The sequence below is a fragment of the Pygoscelis adeliae genome, unplaced genomic scaffold (assembly GCF_000699105.1).
Source record: "Pygoscelis adeliae isolate BGI_AS28 unplaced genomic scaffold, ASM69910v1 Scaffold318, whole genome shotgun sequence".
In the NCBI taxonomy this organism is placed as follows: Eukaryota; Metazoa; Chordata; class Aves; order Sphenisciformes; family Spheniscidae; genus Pygoscelis; species Pygoscelis adeliae.
Genome location: NW_008825430.1, coordinates 3,299,810 through 3,327,034, shown reverse-complemented (window position 1 = coordinate 3,327,034; position 27,225 = coordinate 3,299,810). Strand labels below are relative to the sequence as shown.

At 37.5% G+C, this 27,225-nt stretch overlaps 2 protein-coding genes across 2 annotated transcripts in view; one reads left to right on the top strand and one right to left on the bottom strand.

Moving 5' to 3' along the window:
* The first annotated feature begins 313 nt into the window (after positions 1 to 313).
* On the top strand, positions 314 to 8,522 carry SLC24A5 (solute carrier family 24 (sodium/potassium/calcium exchanger), member 5). Its single transcript, XM_009330950.1, has 8 exons — positions 314 to 380; positions 1,799 to 1,882; positions 1,974 to 2,077; positions 2,399 to 2,499; positions 3,336 to 3,619; positions 4,370 to 4,576; positions 7,518 to 7,619; positions 8,182 to 8,522. The coding sequence occupies exons 1-8, from the start codon at positions 314 to 316 to the stop codon at positions 8,502 to 8,504; spliced, it is 1,272 nt and encodes a 423-aa protein (XP_009329225.1). The 3' UTR covers positions 8,505 to 8,522.
* A 339-nt stretch (positions 8,523 to 8,861) lies between these two features.
* Positions 8,862 to 27,225, bottom strand: part of MYEF2 (myelin expression factor 2) — a 23,361-nt gene continuing 4,997 nt past the window's right edge. The window contains exons 2-17 of the mRNA XM_009330992.1: positions 22,196 to 22,425; positions 20,928 to 20,980; positions 19,647 to 19,654; positions 19,457 to 19,550; positions 18,393 to 18,584; positions 17,559 to 17,712; positions 17,095 to 17,144; positions 16,945 to 17,008; positions 16,693 to 16,794; positions 16,439 to 16,489; positions 16,295 to 16,363; positions 15,909 to 16,007; positions 12,831 to 12,902; positions 11,417 to 11,625; positions 11,255 to 11,306; positions 8,862 to 9,393 (exon numbers count right to left, since the gene is read on the bottom strand). Coding sequence (XP_009329267.1) covers positions 9,230 to 9,393; positions 11,255 to 11,306; positions 11,417 to 11,625; positions 12,831 to 12,902; positions 15,909 to 16,007; positions 16,295 to 16,363; positions 16,439 to 16,489; positions 16,693 to 16,794; positions 16,945 to 17,008; positions 17,095 to 17,144; positions 17,559 to 17,712; positions 18,393 to 18,584; positions 19,457 to 19,550; positions 19,647 to 19,654; positions 20,928 to 20,980; positions 22,196 to 22,425 — 1,663 coding nt within the window. The 3' untranslated portion in view covers positions 8,862 to 9,229. The remainder of the gene's footprint in view (positions 9,394 to 11,254; positions 11,307 to 11,416; positions 11,626 to 12,830; positions 12,903 to 15,908; positions 16,008 to 16,294; positions 16,364 to 16,438; positions 16,490 to 16,692; positions 16,795 to 16,944; positions 17,009 to 17,094; positions 17,145 to 17,558; positions 17,713 to 18,392; positions 18,585 to 19,456; positions 19,551 to 19,646; positions 19,655 to 20,927; positions 20,981 to 22,195; positions 22,426 to 27,225) is intronic.

Genomic DNA, 27,225 nt, shown 5'->3' with positions numbered 1-27,225 from the left:
TACCCCCTTTTCCCCAGGTGTGCAGCGTTTTGGTGACATCGCTGCAGCCGTCCTTGTCCCTAAATGAAAAGCAGATCGATTTGAAAGCCAGCGGTCCGCTGAAGCCATCCTCCACTGACAGTTCTAATGCACAGGACGCCTACAGCCTGGAAAACGGGACGGTACCAGGGTGCGTAACACCTTTGCGCTCGATTTTTCAGGAAACAGGACGGGCTGTGTCCTTTCTGCTTCGTCGGAGTTTCCTGAAGGATTTTTTACACCGCAGGAGAGAAAGGATGGAGGAATCGTTATCTATTTCTTAATTATACTTTACATGTTTTTGGCCGTGTCCATTGTGTGCGATGATTACTTCCTACCTTCTCTAGAGATCATCAGTGAATGTAAGTGAACATCATCATCTTTCTCCTGTAAAATGAAGCAGCTTGGTGTAGAACATTCTCTTTAAAAAAGCTTCAAAGTTAGAGTGCTCTGGAGACAAAACTCAAGTAAGTTCGGAGTCTCCGTGCATAGTTCGACTTATCAATACAATATTTAATTTGATACAATGTATCATTATTATATTGAAAAAACATACTCTGCTTATACTCTGAATACTTATTCATTTAAAATTGGCTTTCCTCGCGCCTGGAGGAAAATCTTAAAACTTCCTCAGTGTTAAGTAAGCTGACACTGTAACTTTGGGGTGAGCAGTAATCTGTCCAGGTTACTAGTAAAAGAAAAAAAAAAAGGGGGGAGAGGGGGGAACCAAACCAAGAAACTAAAACTCTCCCTATATTAAAACATGGCAATTAAGTACCTCGCTCAAGTTTCTGCCTTTCTCCCAAAGTTGTGACCAAGTATCAGGATGAGCTACTGTTGACATACTAGAGGTATGACCAAGGAGGGAAAGGAATACCACGCTTACAACCGTTCTGTGAAGTCTAATTAACCTGTCATAGTTCCCCTGGCTTCAGCAGACCACTGAATTACAGAGATGGTCTTGGCCAAGAGTTCACCTTCGAACTCATTGCCAAGAATTAAAAAAATTCCCTAGGGAAACTCATCCCTGAATACTGGAAAACATTCTCCAGACCAGAACACTTACAGAAAATGTAAGCTTAAACATTGCTGTAGAGCTGGTATTTTTTTTTTTATTGATGATAAATAAGCGCTTGTCAGACTTTTTCCATAGTTAGCCGTATGTCCCCATTCTCAGCGTGCAGAACTTGATCCACAGACTGAGTTACATTTCAGAAACAGTCAACTTACCAGAACAAAAATCTCATTTCATTCAAGCAAGACACAGGCTCTTACACTGTCCGAACGAAGTGAAAATTTGATTTTAAGATCGCAGCACTGGTTTGAATTTAACTAGTGTTTCTGGTATGTGAAGACACAGTAGCATGGATTTCCCTGGAAGATAGACAGACTTGACATGGATCACGTAGCAATATCACACTAGACTCCCAAGGACTTTCCCCACAATTATTACCCATATGAAACAGAGTTAAAGCCCGCATACGTATGCCTATTTTACATTTTAAGATCATGCTCAAATCTCTTGCATTATCAGTACTTCTTTTCTGGTATTTAAACTAATTTCTGTAATGAAGTTAGAAATAAGTTAGCCCAATAAATGAGGCTATGTTTTCAATATATTGTTTTACCGATTTCAAATAAATGCATTAACTGTATGAAAGCAAGCAAAGTTCATTCAATTAAACTGTAGTAGCTTCTAACATTATATACTAATGCAAGCAATGGGTACAGACTACTGAAGTATTTATTTCTTTAAGCAATTCTCTTGCTCTATCCTCAGGCCTTGGCCTCTCTCAGGATGTTGCTGGAGCAACTTTTATGGCTGCTGGAAGCTCTGCTCCAGAGCTTGTCACTGCTTTTCTAGGTAAGAGATATATGTTTTGACTCCTCAGAATCTAGGATTCTTTTCCTTGCATGCCAAACTGAAACGTACCAGAGAGTCATTTTCCTTATAGGAGTCTTCGTGACAAAGGGAGATATCGGCGTCAGCACCATCCTTGGATCAGCAGTTTATAATCTTCTCGGTATTTCTGCAGCTTGTGGACTGTTTTCCAGCATGGTATGTATCAACTTTGATAGTTCTGCTCCTAAGAGCCAAATGGTTATCCTTTCTGATTTGCCAACAAAAGCCAAGAGAGACTTACTATGACAACTGTCAAGTTTATTATTTAGTAGCAAAACCAGCATGTAATCAGTTTTAAGGTAACTTGCTATGAAAGTTTTTAAAAACACTAACTTGTTAAATATCATACTTAAGTCATTCCTAAGAATCTTAAATTTTTACATAATATAGAAACAACATATTGATGCAGCATTTACAGCACTTAGTGAAAGTATTACAGACAAGTTTAAGAAAAGTAAATGAATCTGTGATCTGCAGGTTTCGAGGCTATCCTGTTGGCCGCTGTTTAGAGACTGTCTGGCATATACAATTAGCGTAGCGGCGGTCCTTGCGATGATATCTGACAACAGAATTTACTGGTAAGAGCACAAGTAGCATTGAATTCATGTTGACTGGCGATTAGCGAGACAGTGTTTTGACAAACAAACCAACAAACCCAAAATTCAAGTAGCCTGAACCGCCATTCACTAACAGGAATAAACATCCTGCTGGCTTTAAAAACCATAGAAAGTCACAATCCTTGTAAATATTATTACCTAAACACTCAAACCCTGCATATTTATAAAGTTTGATCTGCATAGGTTTGTCTGTACAGACTTCACAATTTCTATCATAACTGTTTTGGCATAGCAATTAGTCTTCATCGTTTACTCCTTTTAAGCCTTTCCTTTGATAGCATCACTGTTAAGAAAAACATTTGTCTGCCAGAAGCAGATCACGAGCTTCTGAAGTTTTAACACTCTTCCATCAACACTGAAACTCCTGTTGCCTCAAGAAGTCAGTCAGGTCCAGCACTAAGTCTCCGGAGTTTCTAACTCAAAATAGCGCATACTATCCCTCTCTTTAACCATGACATGAAGACCCAATTTCGCAAACATCAGTACGATGTTCAATCAGTAAGATCCCCTGGAAAACATGCAGCTATACAATACACAAACAAGATTCTGCAGGGGAGGGGAATTAATCAAACTGCTGAAAGACACGGAGACACTCATGAACTTCCATGACACCGGCCATACAACTCCAAATAGATGCTTTTGTGTGTTTTCCTTTTGCTACTCATGCAAATTTTCTCTCTCTCTCTCTGCCCCCCACCCACCCCCCACCCCCGTCTCCTTACACCAGCCATTTTAACGAGTTAAAGAGTCGGGTTTCTTTAGATTACATGTTATGTAAAATATATTTTTCATTCTAGGTATGAAAGCGCATCCTTATTATTGATATACGGGTGTTATATCCTGGTACTGTGTTTTGACATTAAAATCAACCAATACCTCATGAAAAAGTTCAGTCCCTGCTGTACGTGTTTTACAAAAGCTATGGAAGAGAATGCTGAGCAGCAGCCACTGGTTGGATGGAGGGAAGAGAGTGGACCTCTAATTCGTCAACAGTCAAGAACGGACAGCGGAATTTTTCAAGATGAGCTGGACTACTCTCAACTTTCAAAAAGCATGCATGGGCTTGATGAAATCTCTGAAGGTATAAGTATTATTACAGTTGTCTCTAGCCCTCTGCGTGCCCATCTGCGTCAGTTCTAATAAAGAGTAGATTCCGAGATATTAATAACATTTTGTTCACAAAAGAACTCCAGCATAGTATTTAGGTAAATCATTATTCTTCCCTGGAATATAACATTAAGCAAAATCAGAGTGGTGGTATTTATATGAAGTCAGTTGCTAGAGGAATGCTAGGGTAGTCGCTCATTTGTGTCATACTCTAACGGCAGACTTCCATCAGTCTTTGCTGTGCACATTTGAAACTTCCCAGCAACACTGCTTGTAAAATGCAGTATCAGCTGAAAGACACACTGGTACTGTACTAATATAGACTGTTTTCTTATGCCAATGGCAGGTTCATAGCTCAAAATGTGCATTGTATCAGAAATAAAGGAATAGCTATGATGTGGCCACAGATCATCAGTTTCCTCTTCACTTAGACAAAAACCAGCAGTTGGTACTTATTCTTGGTTAACGTTTTGTGTAAACCTTTATAGAAAAGTTCATTTTTCATCCACCTTAGTTCTCTCCTAGTGACATGGTAATAAAGAACATTTGATTTCAGAGTTTTGTCCAGTGTGATGTAGGTACTGGGTAAGACTACAGCTAGAACTCGAGGAAGTATTTGTTACCTTTTTTCAGTATTCTCACAAGTAGAGGCCAGCAACATGACTGTATGCTACGGATTCAAGCTTAATGCTACAATTTAAAATAGTTACTTTTTCTTCAACAGATCATTCAAGTGTCTTCACTGTGCCTGAAGCAGATATGAAGAGAATTTTGTGGGTGTTATCCCTTCCTATTATTACACTACTCTACTTGACTATACCAGATTGCAGAAGACAGTTTTGGAGGAACTGGTTCATGGTGACATTTTTAATTTCAGCAGCATGGATTTCTGCAATAACTTACGTTCTTGTATGGATGATAACAATAGCAGGTAGGTACCTAAAGTGCTGCCGCTATACAGAATCAACCAATCGAGAATCACTGAAAAAACAGTTTTCTCCCTGTGAAGAGTTTTCCTTTCCGCAATTAACAGTTTAGCAACACATACTTTGCTGTAAAAAAACCCAACAAACAAAACCTACAAAACCTTATGTTTGACTGCTTAGTTTGCCACCTTCTTCCATCTAATGAAAACCACTTCTGAGTTTAGCTGCTTCAGACTGCTTACTATCACACAAATGAGAATTTGTTTACATAGCTACAAAACCCAGCCTGTATTTAAGAGAGACAGTTTCATTAAACTGTCTAAAAAAGAGACAGTTTCATGAAATGAAACAATTAGATACACAGCAATAAACTCGTCAAGCTGAAGTCTGACAAACATGGATTCCACCAAGACTGGAATTAAAGGTTCAGGGTTCTGTAAAAGATCCATTATTTCTATACTTGTATTTTTCATGAACACTATAATAAGAGATTTGGCATTAAATCAACTGCCAAAAAACCCTCCCAAATTTTTGTACTATTTTATTTCAACTATAGCATCATGTGTTTATTAAACACTCCTGGTGTGTATGTATACCTCTTACAAATCTGCATCATAAAGTGAAGCAGTAAAAGAACTGCATTTAAGTGACAGAAGGGGTAAGAATTAGTAAAAACATTCTCTTAAAAATATCTTAAGGTATTAAAGGTCTCCTCATTTCACTGTTTCTCCGGTCAGCTTGAGAAAAATCCAGTTTTTAATTTTAAGAACAAGCAGAAAACAAATCTCTAAACAAGAAAGAAACATTACAAAGCTTGCCATTTCCACATTATAGCTCACTAATCCTACTCAAGTATTCTGCTAGTTCAGCATCCTAAACTTGTTTTCAACTGAAGTTCAATGAGTAAACTCCTTGTTCAGTGCAGAAACAGACCTACACGTTTGGTAAACCTTTGAGAAATTACTAGTCGATCGCTGGATATAACACCCACCAGGTTCACTCCTTGGTCAAATAATTTTCCACTTGTACCTAAAGAGCAAGGGTTTACTGTCTGAATGCTAGACGCCTTTGAAACAGGATTCAGATGAAAGTTATTGCTGTTCTACTAGACAAAGCACTAATTCATAGGAAAGCAGGTACACTGGAGATTCAAACAGTGTATTAGTGTTAGTCCACTTTGAAGAGTCATCACAAGCAGTATGGGGGTCTTTGGCCCACTACTTCTAGGTCAAATATGTTCTATTTACACGTTAAAACGTTAAAAATTACACACACATTATATTCAAGTCCAGGTTCTTTCATAAAGGGTGACTCAAAGATTCTATCGTTGCATAAGCAGCCTATCAGAATGTCACAAAGGTATCATAGCCGGGGACTAAATTTTGATGGTCAAGAACAAACCTAACTCAGTACACCTTTTTGTTGCTAGCAAAGAAAATTTGACTACTTATAGCAAGATATTGCTACTGATACACAAAATTAACTAAAGGCTAGAAAAATAAGACCATTCTCTCTTTATGGTCAGTTGCCAGAAAAAACCCTACACATTAAATAGAAGATAAATCTATCTAATAAAAATTAGATTCACCTGAGTTTAGATTCTATCTTACAACCTTCAGAGGGCTAGAAGCTACTGTTGGGTACATAAGGCTGGTTCATTCATGTTTCACCTTGGTTTGCTTGGCATGAACCATTATTTTCCAGCCTGGATGGTTTATAAATGCTGATCTTGTTGGTCCCTCATCCTACAAATCTCTTACATTAGGAGTGATGGAAGAATAAATAGCAGTACAAATTCTGCAACAGATCATGTTAGCCCCTCTGAACCAACAAATAGTTACAAACAAAAATTTACTGGGCTGATCAAGACTAAGCTGGTATGTACTAGGCAAGCATTGCTGACCTAGCTTACAGAGTACTGCCTCTTATTTTAAGAAAACTGTTCTTATTGGTGTCCAAATATTGCAAGTACGAATTCAGATTTCAACCAAAAAAAAAATTAAGATACTTTTTAGTGAACAAAAAAGTTTAAGAAAAACTAATTACTTAATAGCTTGAATAGAGGTATCATACTTCAGCATATTGACGTTTGTGAATGGTGCAACTGCTAAAACAGGTTTGAAGATCTGAATCCCTGTATTTAAGTGAGAAATTAATACGCTTACAGGACACGTGGGGCTAAAAAAACAGTGGGGAAAAATAAGCTGCTGTTTTAATAACAAGTTAAACTTTTTACTTAATTTAAACCAGTATTTACCTAAAGAAACTCACACTTCTAAAGGATTACTTGCACTTAGAAGTCATAGAAAAATTCTGCATTTTGATTATTCCAAATCCAACAAAAGAACTAACTAGAGTGAAATGATAAAGCCACGTAGTTGAGACAGTATTGTAGTAATGACCTTAATGACCCTCCTCCCCAAGAAAACTCATGTGCTTTTTCTTCCTCCCCTCCCCCTTTAAGGAGTGGGTGATTATAAGAGTTATTGCTTCATGGGACTTTTGAGCACTAACGATGAGATGCCCAAAACCAAAGATGACTATTATATTTTCCAGGAATTGAGGGGAAAAAAAAGGAGTAGTAAGTTGTTAGATATTTAAACTTCTACTGTATCTGAAAGAAAAAATTCGTAATTGGTATCGTCTTGACCGCTGGAGACATTCCACTCGGGTCTTTGAGAAGCTTGTTAAGGTGGTTACTATACTACTATTCATTTTTATTTGATTGAAGAACAAGGACAGGATGATATTTCTTTGTTGTTGTTCTTGTTTTTAACTACTTCATGGCTCAGTCACTTCATATTTAGTCAAGTTAGCTGACAGATTCCTTTTGAAATTACGGTATGATTACTAATCTTTTCTCCAGCAAAGTCCAAAGCCATTTCTTTGGATGAAACTTCAACTAAAAACATACTTGCATTTTCTATCATTATTTATCAACTGCAGGTGAAACACTGGGAATTCCAGAGTCAGTAATGGGTCTCACATTACTAGCAGCAGGAACAAGCGTACCAGATACAGTTGCAAGTGTGCTGGTGGCTCGAAAAGGTAAAGATTTTAGTATTCAGGCTCATTCCAATGGATGTGTTTAAAAGGTACTACGAAAAAAAGAATTCTAGTCAATATTTCCAGAAATTCAAGGAGTAACTTCAAAATTTTTGCTCCAGATTCTAGAGCTTAAGTTTACTAATAATAAATAAATAGCTTACCTGAAGAAGCTGTGGCTCAGACATGTAAAAACCTCTCAGAGTATCTCAGAGAAGCATTCTAGATTGGTTTGATTTGTTGTTGATCAAGTGTTACCAGTTTTACTGCAAAACACAACTGTAGGTCTTGGTATTTTGAACATGGCTGGATTTTATAATAGCCTGTCTAGCTTATTTTAAGTGCAACTGTGCAGATGCTGGTGATTTAGGGAGACTTTTTTTTTTTTAATGTTTGTGGTACCCAAAACCATGTTTTGTAGAATCATGACTATAGTTCTTTCAATGAAAAGTTTGAAAAGGGTACTCCGTGAGAAATTGAGGGCTGACAGTCTGTTCCTCCAAAACAGTTTGGCAATTTCATACAATACAATTAAGCAGACTTGTTTGTATTTCTTCTTTTACAGGAAATGGAGATATGGCTATGTCTAACATTGTAGGATCCAACGTATTTGATATGCTCTGTTTGGGAATACCCTGGTTTATAAAAACTGCCTTCATAAATACATCAGGACCCATAGAAGTGAACAGCGGTGGTTTGACATACACAGCCATTTCCCTTATCTGTTCTGTTGTTTTTATTTTTCTGGCAGTTCACCTGAACGGCTGGAAAATAGATAAAAAATTGGGAGCAATTTGTCTTGTACTGTACTTAGTATTTACTATATTATCAATTTTATATGAACTTGGCATCATAGGGAACAATCCTACAAGGGTCTGTGGTAACTAGTTTTAATCAGTGATTATACTGATGAAAAAATAAAAGCAGGAAAGAAAGATCAGTTTCTTCATTTAGTCAAAATAAAATAAAATTAAAAAAAAAATCAAAACTCCCATTGGGCTCTAAATCTTATTTACAGAACTAAGTCATGTCATTAAAGTAATACTATGTAGAACAAAAACATCACAGCCTAATTGGAGCCCTTTCTTTTAAAGTCAAGAATTACAGTATGACTACAACGCACATATAAAACCAAAATTCTGAAAAAAAGACATCTAGTTTTTACATTACAATGTTGATACACGCTGGGGGAAAAAAAATAAAAATCAGAAAACACTAAACAAATCCCACTATGCAATCTTGAGATTAACAGAGAAAATGGCTTATTTTATTAAAAACAGTATAACCATTCATTTAAACTGAATGACTAGAGACACTTGGCCTAATTTTCCAAAGGCGCTGAGCATCCAAAGCTTCCACGGTCTACAGGGACCTGCAGGTGCTCAGTGCCTCTAAAAAAAACAACAAAAATCAGGCAAATTGTCTTTAAAAACCAAACATAGTAAGATTCAGTTAACAAGTATCACAGTATATTAAACACTATACTGTTAAAGGCTGGTGGGATTTAAAAGTTCCTTTTTACAGCTTTTGTAAGCATACAATGTTACTAAAAATGACTTACTAGGATAGAGAAGCTAAACAGACATAGGAATGTTCCTGAACACAGTTTTAAATTATGCATTGCGATCCAAGCGTACATCAATTTCTCTGCCACTGATTTTTATGCCGTTCATTATCCTACAGGCCTTTTCAGCAGATTCTGGTGAGTCAAATCTGACTGTTCCACAGCCCTTTGATTTTCCATTCTCCATTTTTATTTCTGCAAACATTACATGACCTGAATAAATAAGTTAAACAGCAGTTATTTCAAGTCTTCAGTGCACTAACAAGTTAAAGAACTCATCAGAAGTGATAAAAAAGCATTTTTAAGTATAATCTAGGGGGACATAGGAAATTAGCGCTTTCAGACTGATGGTATATTCATTCATTCAGGGAAGGTGACAGAGATCAAAACAGCAGTGAAGAATCCAAATTAAGATCCACTGTTTCAAATCTTTCCTTCGCACTAGCATAAGATGAAGCATGTCTGCATTTGACCTCAAGTTTGAAACAAAGTGCCCTGTAAGGCTAAGGGAAAGTTTTGCGTTTCATTTACCGACACTGCCAGAAGTCGTGTGACTACTGACAGGCGTTAACTGAATTATAGTTCATTCCAGTCTACCACGTTCATCACAGCAATGCATCAAGCAATCACAACAACCAAGCAATTTTGTAAAGAGGCTGCAGAGCAAAATTAGAGCCTCTAAAACAGTAAAGTTACCAGGTTAGGAGTGGTGGAAAAGTAGCATGCGCTAGTCAATTCCTCCAGTGTTTTCCTGAGGTTGGACACTCGGCACATGAGGCAACGTTTTTATGTAAATGTCTTGGTACCTCAGAGAATGTTCAAAGCCTGAAGCTGGTGAGTTTTTGCTTACGGTATGTTGTTGCACACCACTCCTGAGCCCCCAAATGCCACTAGGAACAAGAAACTTTTCTCTAATATACATAGCTTTTTATTTTCAAATATCTTATAATAGAAGACTGGCCTTTCACTGAAAGAAATGGGACATACGGAGACATGGTCTTTATGTTTCCTTACGATACTGGTGTGAATACAACCTGTTGTTTATATTTGTGCTTATAATTCTTAAAAACAATTCAACATAATTACTACATGTGTTAGTTGCCGAGGAGATAATTAAAAAAAAAACAAAACCTTCTGAACTATCTGAAAGTTGCCCATGCAGCTAAGGCTTAAAAAAAGAGAGCGCCTGTTTCGCTATATCCTCCAGCTACAAAAAAAAAAATGTGAACACCTGAAAATTTTTCATAGTTGAACTGCGAGTTCTAATTTATATCAAATCTGCAAATAGCTGTATGAAGACTGTCTTAGGTATCAGTAGTATATTTTAAATTATTTGTCTTTTCTGTCTCTGCAAAATAAGAAAAGCCATCTGTAATTCAGTTAAAGCTTTCCATTCTGAAAGTGCGTTTTCAAAACAAAACAATCATATACTTCTACACCCAAGCTTAATTTTTCATTCACTTCTGTGAAAAGACAACTTTCCTGAATTAGATAAAAAGAATTACTGGATATTTGTAGCAATCCTTTATCTTACATAAAAAGGGCCTTTATTTCTTAACATAAAGGGGAAGCATTACAGCCTGCAAATATGCTAATCAGGATCATCTATTTGCATAAAAAACAATCTGCCACTTTGGCAAAATTACTAACTCCGATTTGATGCAGCACCATTTCTGGAAGTAATGCATAACTTGGACAGGCCCAGGCCCCTGCATGCATTTGTCTCAAAATAAATGCTACATTACATACTCTGTGTTGGCCAGAGGATACATAATACCTGCTTCAAAAAAGAAAAAGCTCAAAGAGTAATTTTATTAATGGAATAGGTTAAAGTTTATAGCAGATGAGCACTCAGAGCCAACATAGCCCATACTGTACCTTGGCCTCATGTGTTATGTCATGCCTAAAAATTATTTATATAACTCAGGAAAGGTGGGGGAAGTAAGAAAGATTAGGCTAGCCAGACTCTTCTTCAGGATAAGGCAACAACCTTGTCTTCCTGTCCTTATCTAACGAACACCGTATAAAACATGAAGTCGATGGAGCTGAGCAGGGATAAGATTCATATACATACCACACTGACTGAATTTCTCCTTTAGTTTCTGCCAGGTCAAGTCAAAAGGAAGCTAGAATAAAAAAGCATTATTAATAACAAAATATTACAAAGAGAACAAGAGCATGTAATCAAACATGCACACAAAATAAGCTCATGGTTTCTATGGATTCAAATGCTTACATTTCTCACAAATATCTGGTTGCCTTTAGAGCCTAATCTCTCTCTCATGCCACTTCCCATTGGGCCGGGCACAAATCCTCGATCGATATCGATGTTCCTGTCCAGGCCTCCACCCATAGCTGGTCCCATTCGATCAAAACCAGAACTCATCCGATCCATCCCCATTCCCATTCCTCCAGCCATACTGTTCATACCACCCATTCCACCACCTACACAGAGAAGGAAAAGGAGGATAAAATAAAAATCTCTTTTTAGTAATAAATGCACAAGTATTTTGGAAAAAAAAAAATTCTTTTGTGTCAGGAGAAAGATAACTTTAATAAAACTGCTGTAATACAAAACATAACTTCGTATATACACAGTGATTTATCTAGTAGCATGGCTAATATTTTAAGTCAAAATATTAGAAGATACAAAGTGTCAGTTACAAAATAAAAGTAAAAAACAAACTGCATCAAGCGATTAGTCACACAATCTAATGTAGTAAAGTGTTGAATACAAGTAAAGAATTAAGATTTAAAGGCTGTCTAGTTTAATTAATAAAAATCTGATACCCTGCACCAAAGAGATCAAGTAAATAACTGTGACAATGTTAAGATACAGGTAAATTGACCATATACACCATTGTTTATTTTGCTTCCTGCAGTCACATTCAGCTTTACTTAAAGCAGCCACACTTAATGACACAATCTTCTAGAGAAAGTGTATTTTGCAGAGAACAGATGTTACTGCAAGTACTGTGAAGAGCATGGACTTTCCTATGATACTTGCAATGAAATATATTCATGTATACTCCATAACAAACTAGGATCAAAGGCATCCAAATATCCTATTATAATCTTCCTGGATTCATAATTAAAAATTAATGTAAAGCAAAACCATCAAGATCATTCATGAGGGACCTTCTCTTTAAGCCTTATGCCTCTCAAGATTGCCACTAGCAAGATTTCAGTTTCTCATCTGCTCTAGCTTGAGGAACTCAGACATTTGCTGCAATACAAACTCAGTATTGGAGCTTTGCACAAACCGAGTGACAATCTGAAGTTTAAGGCTGATTTTTTATTTCAATGATGAGAGATTACTGAAGTCCAGCTTCATGAAGTTCACACAAATAACTGTCTTTTTTTCTGGAACACAAGTTTACTTGAATCACTTCTCCCTCCAAACCAGAAGTTAAAAACATTTCAAAACTAAGATTAAGAGAAAGACTGTATTAGCAAGTTTTCCTCTGAACTTTTACCTCAACAAAACAGCTTTAAAAACTATTAGACTTGCAGTCACATGCAACAGAATTCTACTTCTTCCAACACTGGCAAGACACTACACTACAACAAAATCCTCCGATACAATTACACGTACACCATATCATTACATTGCCGATGCATTTACATTCTATTGAAACAAGTTAACCTACTCATTCCAGATCTTACTGGGCCCATGCTAGGCGCTCCCATTCCTCCTGCAAAAACACCAATCATTGCACCACCTAAACAGAAAAAAATAATAGAGTGACATACGCTGAAACCACCAGTTAGTGACAACAACAAAGCACACGCTGATGAAGTGCACTGATCTCAATGTTACCTGGCAATTCTTTTCTACAGAACCCTTTAACCTGTGCCTTTATTACTCAAACTGAATAGGAAACATCTAGTAAGTAACATTAATTCCTCCTTCTCTATTACGGGATTTAAGCTACTCTGATTTCTTTTTAGCTTTTCTCCCCTCTGACAGTCTGCCAGCAGCACAAACATCTTAAAACTGAATGAGCCATTTCCCACATTGGGAAGAACAGCCTCAAAACTGAAGAAGGTGCATCTTATTTGAACTTCACAGTACAGAAATGCCCTAGTTTCTCCCATTTTTAAGAAACCTGTGCAAAAGCTAGGAGCAGCTCTCCCAATGTCTTTTTTTACTGCACATGAAGAGTGAATTGATGGAATTTGGTGGGAAAAAAGGGAGAAAGGGAATTGATACTTAATAAAAGCTATTTGGCAGAACCATGGAATCTCCAGAACGGTATCAGAGACTGATTCTAGAGTGGGGTAAAACCAGTTCTTTTCACTGAAGTGCTAATATTCAGGAAAGTAATCCCCAGGGAGCTTCTAGAATTGTAGAAGCTCAAAAGAACTACATTCCTGTCACTGCAGAACAGAGCGGAACTGTCAGCTGCATTTTTCTTGCTGGATTTTCATACCTAAAAAGAAACAGCTCAGTTTTTACTTATGGCAAAATAGATCAATAACCGTTGTCTTCAGGCTAGACACCATTGTTTTAATATCTAAAAAAAGATCACTGCTGAGTCTTTCATTAGATTCGTCTTCTCCACAGTTCAAAACAGCAACAATTGTTTGCTACCAGTCTCTTGTGGGAAGTATTTGTCTCCTCTCAGACAACATGCTGTCATAGCCATACCAAGACCTCAAAAAAATATGGACTAGCCTGTTTAAAAAAACTACTGGTTTTCAACACCAGCAGGATTACTCCCAGTACTTCAGCCAACAGTTTGCATATGAGGAATATCTTAATACTTATTCATTAGGCCAGAGAGGATCTTGCAATGAAACACCAAGTCAAATTTTGAGATTTCTGTCAACATGACTGGTTTTTGCCCTTAAATAGCATTGTGAAGAAAAAAAAAATCCCCACTTTTCCAGAGCTAGAAAACCTTAGCTGTTTGTGAGTGCATCCCAGTTACACCTGCTCTCTTTTAAAAGGAAAAGAGAGAGGAAAAAAAAGTCTTCCCAACAGTCTAAGATGCACTTTAAAAAAAAAAACCAACCAACCAAAAAAAAACCCCAAACACACACAACCTGAAAGCTCAAATAACCCTAATAAGCAAGATTTCAGCTGTTTCTGACCTTAGAAACATCCTTTACCTGTACTTTTTGCCCCACTGGCTTTTCACCAACAAAAAGTTATATGCTCAGATGCTCTATGACATAACCTTTGATTTTTTGGATACTTCAAAATTTTGGCAATTTAAATGGCAACTCCAAGGATTCTGCTGCAAATCAAACATCCTCATTTTCACTACTTGATGCCATAGCCCAATCAAACACTGTCTTAAGTTGCCCTCCTTGAAACTGGCAGGGTACTAAAGCCAAATGCACTCACAGCATTTCCTTTTAAGATACCATTAACCTAAATATTATAATAGGAGTACACTAGGGGCTTCCCCGACTAAACCCAGTATCTATTAACTATTATATTTGTAAATCCCTAGAATTTCCTTCCATTATCTAAGGATAAATTGGGAAACTCTTATCTTGGTTCTCAGAACAGTATTTAAATGGTAAGGTTGCTGAGAGGTTGTAAGTTGAAGCTTGCTGGATCTACTGAATGAATGACTCCCACATCAGTTTCTCACAGTGGCCATGTTCATGCATTTCAAAACCAATGTGTGTCACCAGAAGACTCGGAAGTCTATTGCGTGCATGAACATTTATAACTGAAGTGGCTTTGGATTTGCACTCAGGAAACAGATGTTTATCCTATGTTGCAAGTAGACAGAGTGAAAGCATACACTTGATTTCTAAGACATTAATTCCAAGACATTAAGACTAACTCAACTGACAAGCTTATTACATTCTTATCACTTCTACACAATTACCAGTGCTCCAAGAGAAGCACACACGAGTTACCCTTTGTTATGACTTGCCCAAATTAAAAAAAAAAAAGGAAAGAAAAAAAAATCAACTTTTAGACCGGATGAACCTTATGCTCTTAGCAGCTCTTCTCTTTCACAGTGGGGAATTAAGGGAGGGGGAAAGGGAGAAAAACGGGGAGGAGGGGGAAGAAAACCTGCCTCCTACAACGCATTCATCCAGGTAACAGTATAGTAACAAAGTGCAAGAAGCCTCTGCTGTTAAGCTCTTCCAGGCCTCTTAAGACAAAAGAGTATCTCATCTGAGGGAACCCAAAGGTAACAAAATGAAATCTCTGTCAACAAGACATCATCTATAAACAAAACAAAGCTGGCCCAGTTACAGAAGAGGCCAATAAATTCCATTCTGAACTGCTTGAGCTCAGAAGGCAGGAAGAAAACAGAGGGCACCAAAATTCACCGTTCCTATCCAATGCTACCTGATTTGTGGTAAAAAACAATCTTCCAGCATGGGTTTGCAAAAGCAGGCTCCTGGAAGTTACAAAGGTGGTACATGGGCAGCTTGCTCAGGATTACCAGAAGCATATGCTTTAATACCCAAAAGACTTAATACCTCACAAAGTTAACAGTATAAAGCTAAATGCTTTCCTCAAATCACTACTTTGTTTACATTTTACAGATGGAAAAAAAACCCCACACTTTAACCTGCGTCCTAAGCGATGGCTATCATGAACACTCAGATTACATCCTTATAATAATGGCTGGGGGAGAGGGGACAGAGGAAGATGACCAAATGAAACCAGGTCTCTTCTTGATTTTTCTTCTAGTAAAACTCTTGCAATACTATGTTGCAATTTGTCACGGGAAATTTAACAGTAACCATACCCATCCTTCCAAAAGAATCTCCAAAACCACGGTTCAATGCCATGTCACTACGACCAAAATCTCTGTCCATGTTTCCTCCCATTCCACCACGGAACATTTCTGTAGAGAACAAAGCAAAAAAAAACAGAAATATTCTGTTATATACATCTAAGCTGATGTGCATACACCACTTGTTTCACAGCTGCTTGTTTAAATAGAAGTGGGTTTAATGCACAAGTCAGAGGCACCTATTAAATATTTAACTCCTATGCCAGTTCCTACACCTCCACTCATGCCACAGACTGTATTTCTTTCAAACTCATCTACATTACCCATCCCTAAAGGAAGGGCTTTTAATAAACAAATATTAGCAAACTAATACGTGTACAGGAACAGTGTTCACCTACCTCCCATTCGGTTGACTCCAAATCCTCCCATACTAGGCATTCCTTCCATTCCCCGAAATCCAGCAAGTCCTGTAAAATAAGGAAGAGTGTTTTCTATACAATATTAAAAAAAACACTTAATGCAAAGAACTTCACTGCACGTACCGCCTCCCATTCTATTCATTCCGCCAAATCCTGGACCATCTATTCCCATACCTTTAAACCAAAAAAGACAAACACCATTTAGAAGACAGGTAATATCCTAACGGATTTTTAAAAAAATGCAGAGACAGTTAACATCTCAAAAACACACTACACAAGGCTTGCTTTGTCAAGACTATGTCATTCTTCCAAACACAGAAATGACAATTTTAAACTTAAAGCTCTGTAAAACTTAAAAATTAAGAACACGGATTTACCTCCTGGACCCATGCTCCCCATTCCACCACCCATGCTCAATTGTGTTGCACTGATGGGCTGTCCACCTGGTCCAAGTCCCATACCAATGCCACCAAGACCACCTTGAAAACAAAAATAAGTATCATCAGAAGAAAGATTTTCTTCTGTATCATAAACAGACCACAGTAAGCAAAAGTACTACTAAACTGTTCCAAGACTCTGTATCAACGTATATTAAGTGCAAGGAGTAGAAAACGGAGTGTGCAACTCACGAGGTAATTGTGAAGTTTTGCTGTCCGCAACACGGAAATCTTCATGAGGAACTGATTTGTCATCCTGACAAAAAACAAGGATGTTATGCTATGATCCTTCCAATGTTTTGGCAGAGACATGCAAGGTAGAAAGAAATGTAAGCAACTTACCATTTTTACATGCATGGGTCTATCAAACAGGAATTGTCCATTGAACATAGCTGAAGAAATGCAAGTCAAGGACTCTAACTACAGAATTTAACTATTTCAGAAGAATCACTGTAAAAACTTATTTTATTTCTGCACCATTTTTAGCAGTCTTATCTTTCCTTACCTAATCTTTAGAATACCAGTTCAAAGGCCAGTAGAGACTATACAAGCTGTTAGGTATATAAAAGTTAGTTTCACACGTCACATTCCCACATATTTTAAGCTCGTTCAACATCAGCAGAAGCACCTTTTTAGACTCTAGCAGTAAACTCAGTCACCATTAAAAATGTAATCCGCACAGTATTACACTCTAGTCCCTATATACTAGCTACAAGGCAAATAAGCACCATTTGCAAAACTACGCTATCAGAAGCCATGAAAGACTAATCCACATTTGATCAATTACTTTTCAAAACCAAGGATACATATTGCTTGAACAGCTTCAATTGCTTGTTCAAAGGTAACCGTTCCCATTCCTCGACTCTTGCCATCCTTATCTTCTTTGATGTCTGCACGCTTTACAGTTCCAGCAATGCTGAACACCTCCTTCAGTTTCTTCCAGCCAACTTTAAAGTCAAGCTTACACACAGAAATACATTAGTGATTTCAGTGCACATTTCTGTTCTGCCATTGCATTTGAAGAGATTTTCTGCATTGTTGTAACTCTTCAGCTTCACAAAATGCTTAATATATGTAAATAGCCAGGATTTTGTAATATACACACACTGCAACCGAGTCCAAAAATGTCAACTAAAAGCAACAATTTATACTACGTATATGTATTTTACTTTAATTAACATACTAACATTGAGAAATGGGTGGGTTCTTGTCAAGAGCAGCTGTACTCCCAACAAGTCCCCTTGCAGACATAGTAGTCTTCTGTGCAAATAAAGAACTTATGAAAGTAAGCACCTCCAACAAATATAACAGTTTAAGTTAGTCTGAAGTAACTACCAAGATAAACTGAAGTATATATTTAATTAAAGAGAAGTGCAATTGTAAACAGATAGCGAAAAGATGTATGTTTTTTCAAATCAACAGATGACTGTGCGGTAATTAAAAGTGCATGTCAGCCTCAAGAGTTTAACGTATCTTTCATGTCCAAAATCTGAATATATATCCAGCGTTTTTAGTTGAATATACTAATTGTGAGCTAACACTTCCAATTTCCTCTTTATATTAAAACTGAGTTATGCAGGAACATAAGACGTTTTACAAAGATCAAATATTACAGTTATAAAATACAGTTTTAAACTTACATTAGCAACAAAAATAGTGGACCCAAGCCTGCCTGCCTGCAAGTTACTGATAACCTCAGGAGGAATGTTTGGATTATTGAGAATAGAAGGTGGTAAATTCATTATTCCAGGTGCCACATCAGGTCCATGTCCTCCTGGAAACTGTCCTCCTACACGCTGTAATGCCCTACGAGCATGTTCACCTTCGGGATCCTGAAACATGGGCAAAAATAAAGCCAACTTAATCATCAATAAGAGGACTGGCAACAAACAAAAAGGTACTATTTGAAATTCTACATAAACCCATCAAAATTATCAACTAATATCCTTGTCCATGTCAGAGGGATCAAGAACTGAATTAGCATGGAGACCTAATTCCCTCACCTCTAGAGGTGGGTCCTTTCAGATGAGGGTTGAGGCATATTGGCAAAGCACTTGTTGAGGAAGCGTGCACTGCCACTTCACATGCTGTACCTAGCCTATGGACAAGTAGAAAAGATTTCAATCTAAAGGACTGTCAGTCTAGCACCTTCTTCCAAGAACTGAATTAATTTAATTAGGTTTTTTTTAATTATTTATTAATACCATTACTAAAGTTGTAACAGGACAAAAAGAACTGCATCAGACACTGTCATATACTACAACACTACAATAGAAATGTTGACATTAATTCCACTTTCCAGTCAGCACAAGTTCTCTACTTCCAGCTCCATTTTTGCACATATGTAGTAGTCTGAGACTCAGCTTGTTCTGCATCATATTTTGAAGCAGGTAAGCAATGTAAACATAGAATCATTTAGGTTGGAAAAGACCTGATGACACTAAGGTAAGAATATGAAGTTAAAGTTGTTTTAAAGAAAAACAGTATTAGGTTATTTTGACTTTAGGACACACTTCTGGTCAGTTCACCTGGCATAACAGTAAGACTTTCTGCAAGCCAACAGGCACTTTAGCCCATTAAGAAAATGTCATAAAAAAATTAAACTGGAAATTACACGGCTAAGATGCTCAAAACACTGCATTGTCATCTCAGTAGTTACAGTATCTTCACCATTTCAAATTAAAAACAACAGCAATAACCATACCTCTTTAATATTCAGGGGTCTTCCACTAAGATCATATTTGTTCATAGTTTCTAACGCTTTCTTAACAAATTCTTCGTCTTTGAATTCAACCACACTTCGAGGGAACAAAACAAATAAAGTTTAAAATGTTAACATTAACAGAATGTTTGGATAGTAGTGTGTTTCTACACATATAGAAGAAGAAACTTACCCACAACCCTACATCCATGATGATTTGTCATCATATGTAAAGAGAGAAAAAAAAAAAAAGTCAGTCAGCACATGTGATAGAGCATTTAAGATTCCAGTTAAAGATCCCAGCTCACTGTTAAACGACTATTCAAGTTATTTTCAGCTTCAAAATCCATAATACATGCCCTTTACTGGTAGCCAAGCTGAATTTCTCCTACTTTCTCCACATACATACCTTTCAAAAGCAAGAGAATACATTATCTTTTATTCTCTTTGAGCCAAACCAGAATTGGAAAAATGCCACACAGATCCATGTAAGGACAACTGGGGAGAGGAGGTGGGGGGAAAAGGGTGGAAAGAAAAAAAACAACCCAAAAACATAACCAAAAACCAATCAAGACACTCATCGTGTCATTAAAAGCTGCCCATTGACTACAAAATTCAAATCTACCTACATCAAGTATACCAGTACGATGAACAAGGAGTCTGCATACCTCTTCAGTATTACTAGCATAATTGAGAAATTACTTTGTAAGAAGATAACCTTATTGACTGCACCAGAATCTTTCTAATAAAGCACAGAGTTGAGGATTGCTTTAAGTAAAGCAAAGCTGACAGCATGTTTTAGTTTTAACAAGCGTTAAAGAAAGTCATTTACAACAGTTGATACAACCTCAGTTAAGACTCAAACCTGCATTTCTCATGTTCTCGCTGCAGGTTCAGAGCTACTATTGGCCAAACTTTTGACTATTTTTAAGAAGACAAAGGAGCTTTAACAATCTTCACTCTTAGTGCCTCATTGCTGGCACTCTGTTGGCTACCAACCATCTCCATCCATTTAGTTTTAAGAAAGCAAAAACATTAATCCAGTGTTTAGAGTACCAACCCTGCAAAGCTGTCAAATCAGGCACTTCAAACAGTATATTCTTAGCTAACATTTTATACTCATTGGCCCCAAGAAGAGAATACTACGCTAACAAAATTTAAATGAAATCAGTGGTTTATTGAACGTCCTTTATATGAAACAGATTTGTACCAAAACAAAGATGTTGGCTAAAAAGAAGAATTAAGTAAATGCCATTTGTTAACGTTTACAGAAGTATTTTGTCCTTTACAGCCAGCTAGTTTGAGTTGCATGAAAGTGTCAGACTACTTCTAATACAAAATCCTCAAGGCTATCTTAATGAAAATCAGTGTAAAAATGAAACTTACTTTCCAATAACTGGTACAGGTATTATACAAAAATAAAACTGCTGAGGAACTTTTAAACCTCTAGCAGATTGTTGCCCACGGCACTTACCCTTGATTTTCCTTCAGCATCCTTAAACAGCTCCACGTATGTAACCTCACCAACTACATAAGACATACAAAGGGAAAATACCAAGAGACAATGCATTTAAACACCAGTATCTTTCTTTACTGTGCCCCTGTGCACAACTCTACAGAGAAGCACCTATTATTCACCAACAATCAAAACCAGACCAACGTACCTCCTGTCAATGGCTATATAATTTTGCTAATTTTCAGAAATATGCAGCAGCCACATTCTCAAAAGCTAAAAACAAACAACTATATTTAACCTAATTCATACTACAGATCATATTTTGGCCAGTATGATATAGTTGGTGAACAAATTCAGATATACACAGTCCCTTAACCTAACAAATGAAACGTCAACGTTCACTGGAAAGTGTTACATTTATCATCCTACTCACAACACCTGTTTTAAGGTGACTTTCTACCTGAATGTCTTCAATCATAAGTTTGCCTTCAATAATAACCAAATTTACACATCAAATATTTCACAGCAAGCCACTCACTTTCTAAGGTAGGAAGTTTCAGTAAATAAACCAATCAAATAGTCACGTCACCTTACAACAGATACACCAGCAGTTACAGAAGGGGGGTTTTGGCATTTTTCACAGCCTAAAAGCCAAGTGTGCTTTGCATTACTTTTGAAGAATCAAGTTTTTCAAGGAAAACACAGAACTAACTTTTTACAGAATTCATATATTAGCATTATTTTACCCCAAACTTAAAATAAAACGTTTGGGGTAGTAAGATTACTCTATCAGAACTGCAACAATAGTAACAAGCTTTTAATACAAATCTCCAGACAAACAGTCATGGCAGTAGTGACAATGCAGACAAAGTTCATTCCACAGCCAGATTCCACCAAAGAAATACAAAACAACTTTTGAAAGACGTCCTTTGTTATTCATGTTAACACGCTAAATGTGTTGCTTAAATACAATAGCCCTTAAAAAAAAAAATCTACAAAGACTACAACTAGACGAAACACAATCTCTTAAAGAAGTCATGAGGTCATGCATATACTCTCTACTGTCACACTAGAATGGCAGAAGATTGTAAGCACTTCATTTACCCATCCTACCCTGCAATGCAATTGTCTCAGATGAAAGAGGGGGAAGGGAGATAGATGTACCAAGTAAAGGCCAGAAAAAAAAAAAAAGTCGTCAAATCACATCTGTGTGGCTCAAAGGACATATACATTGCATTTAAGTTCTACCCCTTTCTATGTGAAGTGTATTATAAGGAATAAGTTACCTTTCTCTCTCATAAGATCTTTAATAGCTTGCCATTTCATGTCATACGGGATGTTGCTAATAAAAACTCTATTACGATTAATAGCCTTCTTCTCTCCAGTGCCTGCATTCTTGTCCTTTGAATAGGGGTGGAATCTATTCTTGTTTCCAAGAGAAGGGATGGCCTTCGGTTTTGCAACGTACTTCTCTTTCACAGGTGCTTTCTCTTCTTTTGCTGTCTCATCATTATCCCTACATTAAAAAAAAAAAAATTAGTCTTGTGTTGGATCATTAGACTATTGTACCTCCTATATATATAGCTGTATACCTCCTATGCTATTAGAACTCCCAGGATGTCAAATGCTGCTTTTCAAATTAGGAAAAATAAACTCATGTTACCAGTCTAATTCCAAAATAAGTTGCTTTATCTAGAACAAAAAAAAATAATGCTATAATAGATTTATTCACTATCGTAAGTAAAGCAAGCATGTCTTGCTACTTCAGTTAAATTCCATTTCGTCTGTCAAGATTCAGCAAGATGCTACTATGAAACTACTACAAATATCAAAATACAACAACTCAGCTGAAAAATAAGCTACAGCATCCGTGCTTCAGTGCTTCAATAATTTTCACATCAGACTTGGCTAAGTTATACGACATTCACCCCAGAAGTGAGAGTTGAAACAGTCTAACTTACGGAACAGCTTGATATACTTCATTCAATGTAATAATAATGTACAAAAATCAACTCTAATAGGTTGTAAATCAAATTACATTTTATTTACCCCATGAATAATTCTTATTCACAATTTGTGCCAGACTGCTTTAAGACTGAAATTAAAATTCAATTAAGAACAACAAATGCTCTTTCACTTTTGTTGCTTAACACTACTAGGACTTGAAAACTTGCTAAATGCATCAAAAGCAGCGTGGCCAGCAGGTCGAGGGAGGTGATTCTCCCCCTCTACTCCACTCTGCTGAGACCCCGGCTGGAGCACTGCGTCCAGCTCTGGGGCCCCCAGCACAAGGAGGACATGGACCTGTTGGAGCGGGTCCAGAAGAGGGTCACAAAAATGATCAGGGGGCTGGAGCACCTCTCCTATGAGGACGGGCTGAGAGAGTTGGGGTTGTTCAGCCTGGAGAGGAGAAGGCTCCGGTGAAACCTTATTGCAGCCTGTCAGTACCTGAAGGGGCCTACAGGAAAGCTGGAGAGGGACTTTTTACAAGGGCATGTAGTGCTAGGACAAGGGGTAATGGCTTTAAACTGAAAAAGGGTAGAATTAGATTAGATATAAGGAAGAAATTCTGCTCTACGAGGGTGGTGAGGCACTGCAACAGGTTGCCCTGAGAACCTGTGGATGCCCCATCCCTGGAAGTGTTCAAGGCCAGGCTGGACGGGGCTTTGAACAACCTGGTCTAGTGGAAGGTGTCCCTGCCCACGGCAGGGGGGTTGGAACTAGATGATCTTTAAGGTCCCTTCCAACCCAAATCATTCTATGGTTTTATGATTCTATGAAATAGGTGTATTAAGACATGCTCTGCATCTAAGACTAATTAAGTCACCAGGTATTATCCACTAGAAACAACAACAAAATAGACTTCTGGCCCTCGGTCTTTCAAAAACTTAGCAACAGCAGCGGCTCTCCTTTTAAAATCTTATTTTTACGTGAAAATGCAGGAAATTTGCTTCCTCTCTTTTAAAGCAGCCCAAAGCTCAACTTTGATAAAACTATACACTTTGAACAGAATTAAATGAAACATCCAAAACTCTTTAGCACTCTTGACAGCGTAACTGTCACGAGGTGATTTAGCATGCTAACAGAGGATCAAGGTGCCCGAATTGTTACTTTAAAAAAGGTGAACCACTGAACTGAAAGAATCGAGTGACAAAGCCACACAAACGTGATCCACTAAACAGATGCTACTTAGAGATATACATCAATGTCTAGCTCAAATCTCACTGCAGTTAATGAGAAACTTAAAAAGTACTTTTACACACACATTTATTTTAAAAAGCCAGCATTAGCCACTCGAGTTAGAACAACTACAAGGAAACGTCCTACAGGACTGTCAGAAGTGATTGATTGTGAACCCTCCTTAAATTACACCACTATCTTTACAATTTTTCCCACATTTCAGAAGTCTTAGTTTTTATCTCATTTTGACACTTTGGAAGGTTTCTGGTGTAAAATTAGCCAAAACAGGCATTTCAGTTTTACAACCACAATGTATGGCAAGATCGCGGATTTTGATTAACTGAAATGAGTATTTTCAGCTCTCTGCATAGTTATTAACAAAACAGTGAGTAAGTGGCAGTCTTGCACTCAAGAGCACACGCAAGTAGCCTTTCATGAAGCTAAACATATTATTTACTCAAGCTTGGGCACTTTTCAGGGAGGAATAAATTAAAATACATCCATATTCCTCCCATGACTTTTTCCCAGATTTTGAAGTACTCATATGATATGAACTTCACGGTCCTTGTGTTTACAAGTGGATTAAAAGAGGATTAGCAACCGAGAAACGTGTGGACACTCCTCCGGGCTAAGTATTTGTAAAATTTAAAACATTCAAAGTCAATAACACGTTATCCGGTTCAAGCATCCTCCAGCTTCCCTCTGTGCCATCCCTCCTCCACATCATCCTGTCTGTTGTGGCAATATAATTCTTGTGTGGCCGTGTAATGAACTGAAATGGGGGGAACAATGCAGGGAACTGGAGGGAGCGGAAGGAGAGGGGAGGGAACGAGCAGAGTATCAGGCTTTCCAGTCAGATCAGTTCCTTCCAATCCAGTCCCATTTGCGAACGCAAAACTCCTGCCCAATGAAACCCCTAGTAAAACCTGAGTTCTTCCTTAAGTTTTAGGATTAGAGCAATGGATTCTCTTTAGCCTTTTAAGCTCTTTCCTGCTTAAAGGATTATGAAACAGCCCCTGGATGTTCAGGAAGAGCCAGGTCTCCAAATATGGAATCCACAGGCTCTACAAACCAGTAGAGAGCACAGAGGATACGAGTCTGGCATAAACTCTTAAATCTGGGAAACAAGACGACACTTCACTTAGTCTGGGGATCACAGCCAGTCTCCTGAAAATAGAGGATTAATTAAAAAGCAATCCTTCTTGCAAAACTCATCTGTCAAAACCAACGGGACAGTGAACAAGCTGGAGGCAGATATAGCTCTTACCCTCCTCCTTGAATAATAAAAATAATTTCAATCAAATAATACATTCAAAGCAACGTCATGTTAGTCAGCTATAGACCACAGAAAAGACAGTCTCAGAAACTATGAATTTACATTTTCTTGGGGGAAAAACAATAGCAATTTCTACTCTTTACCTTTTATATGAACTAATCATTTTATACATTTAAGTAACACTTGCCTGTGAAATCACTAGCAGATTTCTAGAGTTGAAAAAGAGATGTCTACATTAATTTCTTAAAAAAAAAAAAAAAAAAGACATCCTCATTGATTAAGAGGAGCAATTTTTACCTTTTGAAAAATAATGCCTTTGAACTTCCATAAAGTTTTGGAAACAAAAAGACAAGTTTTCCATATATAAATAGAAAACTAGAAGCCTAAAAAATAATAAGCACAAGATTAACTCAACATGAAAGCCTTAAAAGCTGATTATTTTTTTTAAAACAAACTTCTACTTCTCTGCTCACAAGTGTCCACACAAATATTAAGATCAGCAGAGACAGAAATGCAAGAAGTCCACAAGTTGTGACTCTAAAGGACATAGACCAGTTTAGCTTTGTTACACTGAACAGTTCCACCGCTCAATACAAAAAACTTAGGGAAGTGTGCAAGTTGAGACCAGGATCCCCCTCCAAATTAGTCTGAGTGCTAAGCAAACCTGGTTACTGAAATACTTTTTTTTAAGTAGTACATTTCACCTGCACACTGACAGCTTAATCCTTTGTACACCTGTTTTGGGGAAGACTGGCAACTGTACGCAAAAGAGTAAGATTTGAAACTCTTGTTACCAAGAATTTTGCATTATTTTCAAATGTAAAGTTGAGATTTCTACCACACAGAATGACTGGGATTTTTCATTTGCTTGTGATTAGTTTTGGAGGGAAAAAAAGAAAATAGCTGACAGAAGGAGAGATACAGAGTAATTAAGTCATTATTTTAACAGTAGCAACCCCAAAAGGCAATAAAATGTTATATGCTTCAAAGGTACAAAAGGGTCACAATCTTCCTGTGAAAATTCAGTCATAATTTGTGTAGTTTGGAAGCTGAGGGCCTGGCTTAGGGGAGAAAAAAAAACCAAACTGCTGTTTTATGGTAATGTGAAATTTATAACTTGTAAACTATTTGAATTTCACAGGGAGTCAAGTAAAGGCATGAAGTATGCCTTTATTCCTCCAGCTTTATATTGAACTCAGTCCCATGCGCATTTTTTTTTTTTAAACAGAACAGTATCAGACCTGGGCTGCTTCGAACATGTTAGAACTTCACAGATCTCAACAGCTTTGATGTACAGTAGGTCTACTCTAAATGTATTTTCCCTCCAAGATGTGAGTGAGATTAGAAGCGATATTGAAATTCCAGTGATATCAGGCCAAAATCTAGTTCATGTAAAGAATGACGACCCTCGAAGCCTGACGCCAAAAACAACCAAACCCATAAAAGGTTATTCACCGTATTGTTCTAGAGAGCTGGTACTTCTGGCTCCCTTGCACTGTGTTCCTTTTAGACCTGCCACATAAGGCACAGTTTAGATATTCCATATATGATAATGTTACTATCTACAAGAAAAGTTTGCGCATGTATGTGGGGTTTTTTGTTTGTTTTTAGAAAGTAAATCACTACAGGGCTGTCTTACCACTCTCACGCAGACGACGATTAGCTCAAAGGCCTTACAAAACATACCGCTACGGGAAGAAGTGGAAACGTAAACAAAACCAGAAACGATCCACAGCACTTCTAGAAACGGATCCTGTGAGAACCGCCCTGACCAGAGCCCTGACCAGCAGCCCGGAGGCTCGCACCGGCGAAGGGGTTGGAGCTCAGCCCGCCGGTGCGGTTTCACCCCGCCAACACCCG

What these genes read in the sequence shown, in the direction of transcription:
- SLC24A5 (XM_009330950.1), top strand. Translation starts at nt 314, where the DNA reads ATGTTTTTGGCCGTGTCCATTGTGTGCGATGATTACTTCCTACCTTCT. An exon ending in TCTAGAGATCATCAGTGAAT is followed by an intron (nt 381 to 1,798) that starts GTAAGTGAACAT and finishes CTCTATCCTCAG; the next exon opens with GCCTTGGCCTCTCTCAGGAT. An exon ending in TCTGACAACAGAATTTACTG is followed by an intron (nt 2,500 to 3,335) that starts GTAAGAGCACAA and finishes TTTTCATTCTAG; the next exon opens with GTATGAAAGCGCATCCTTAT.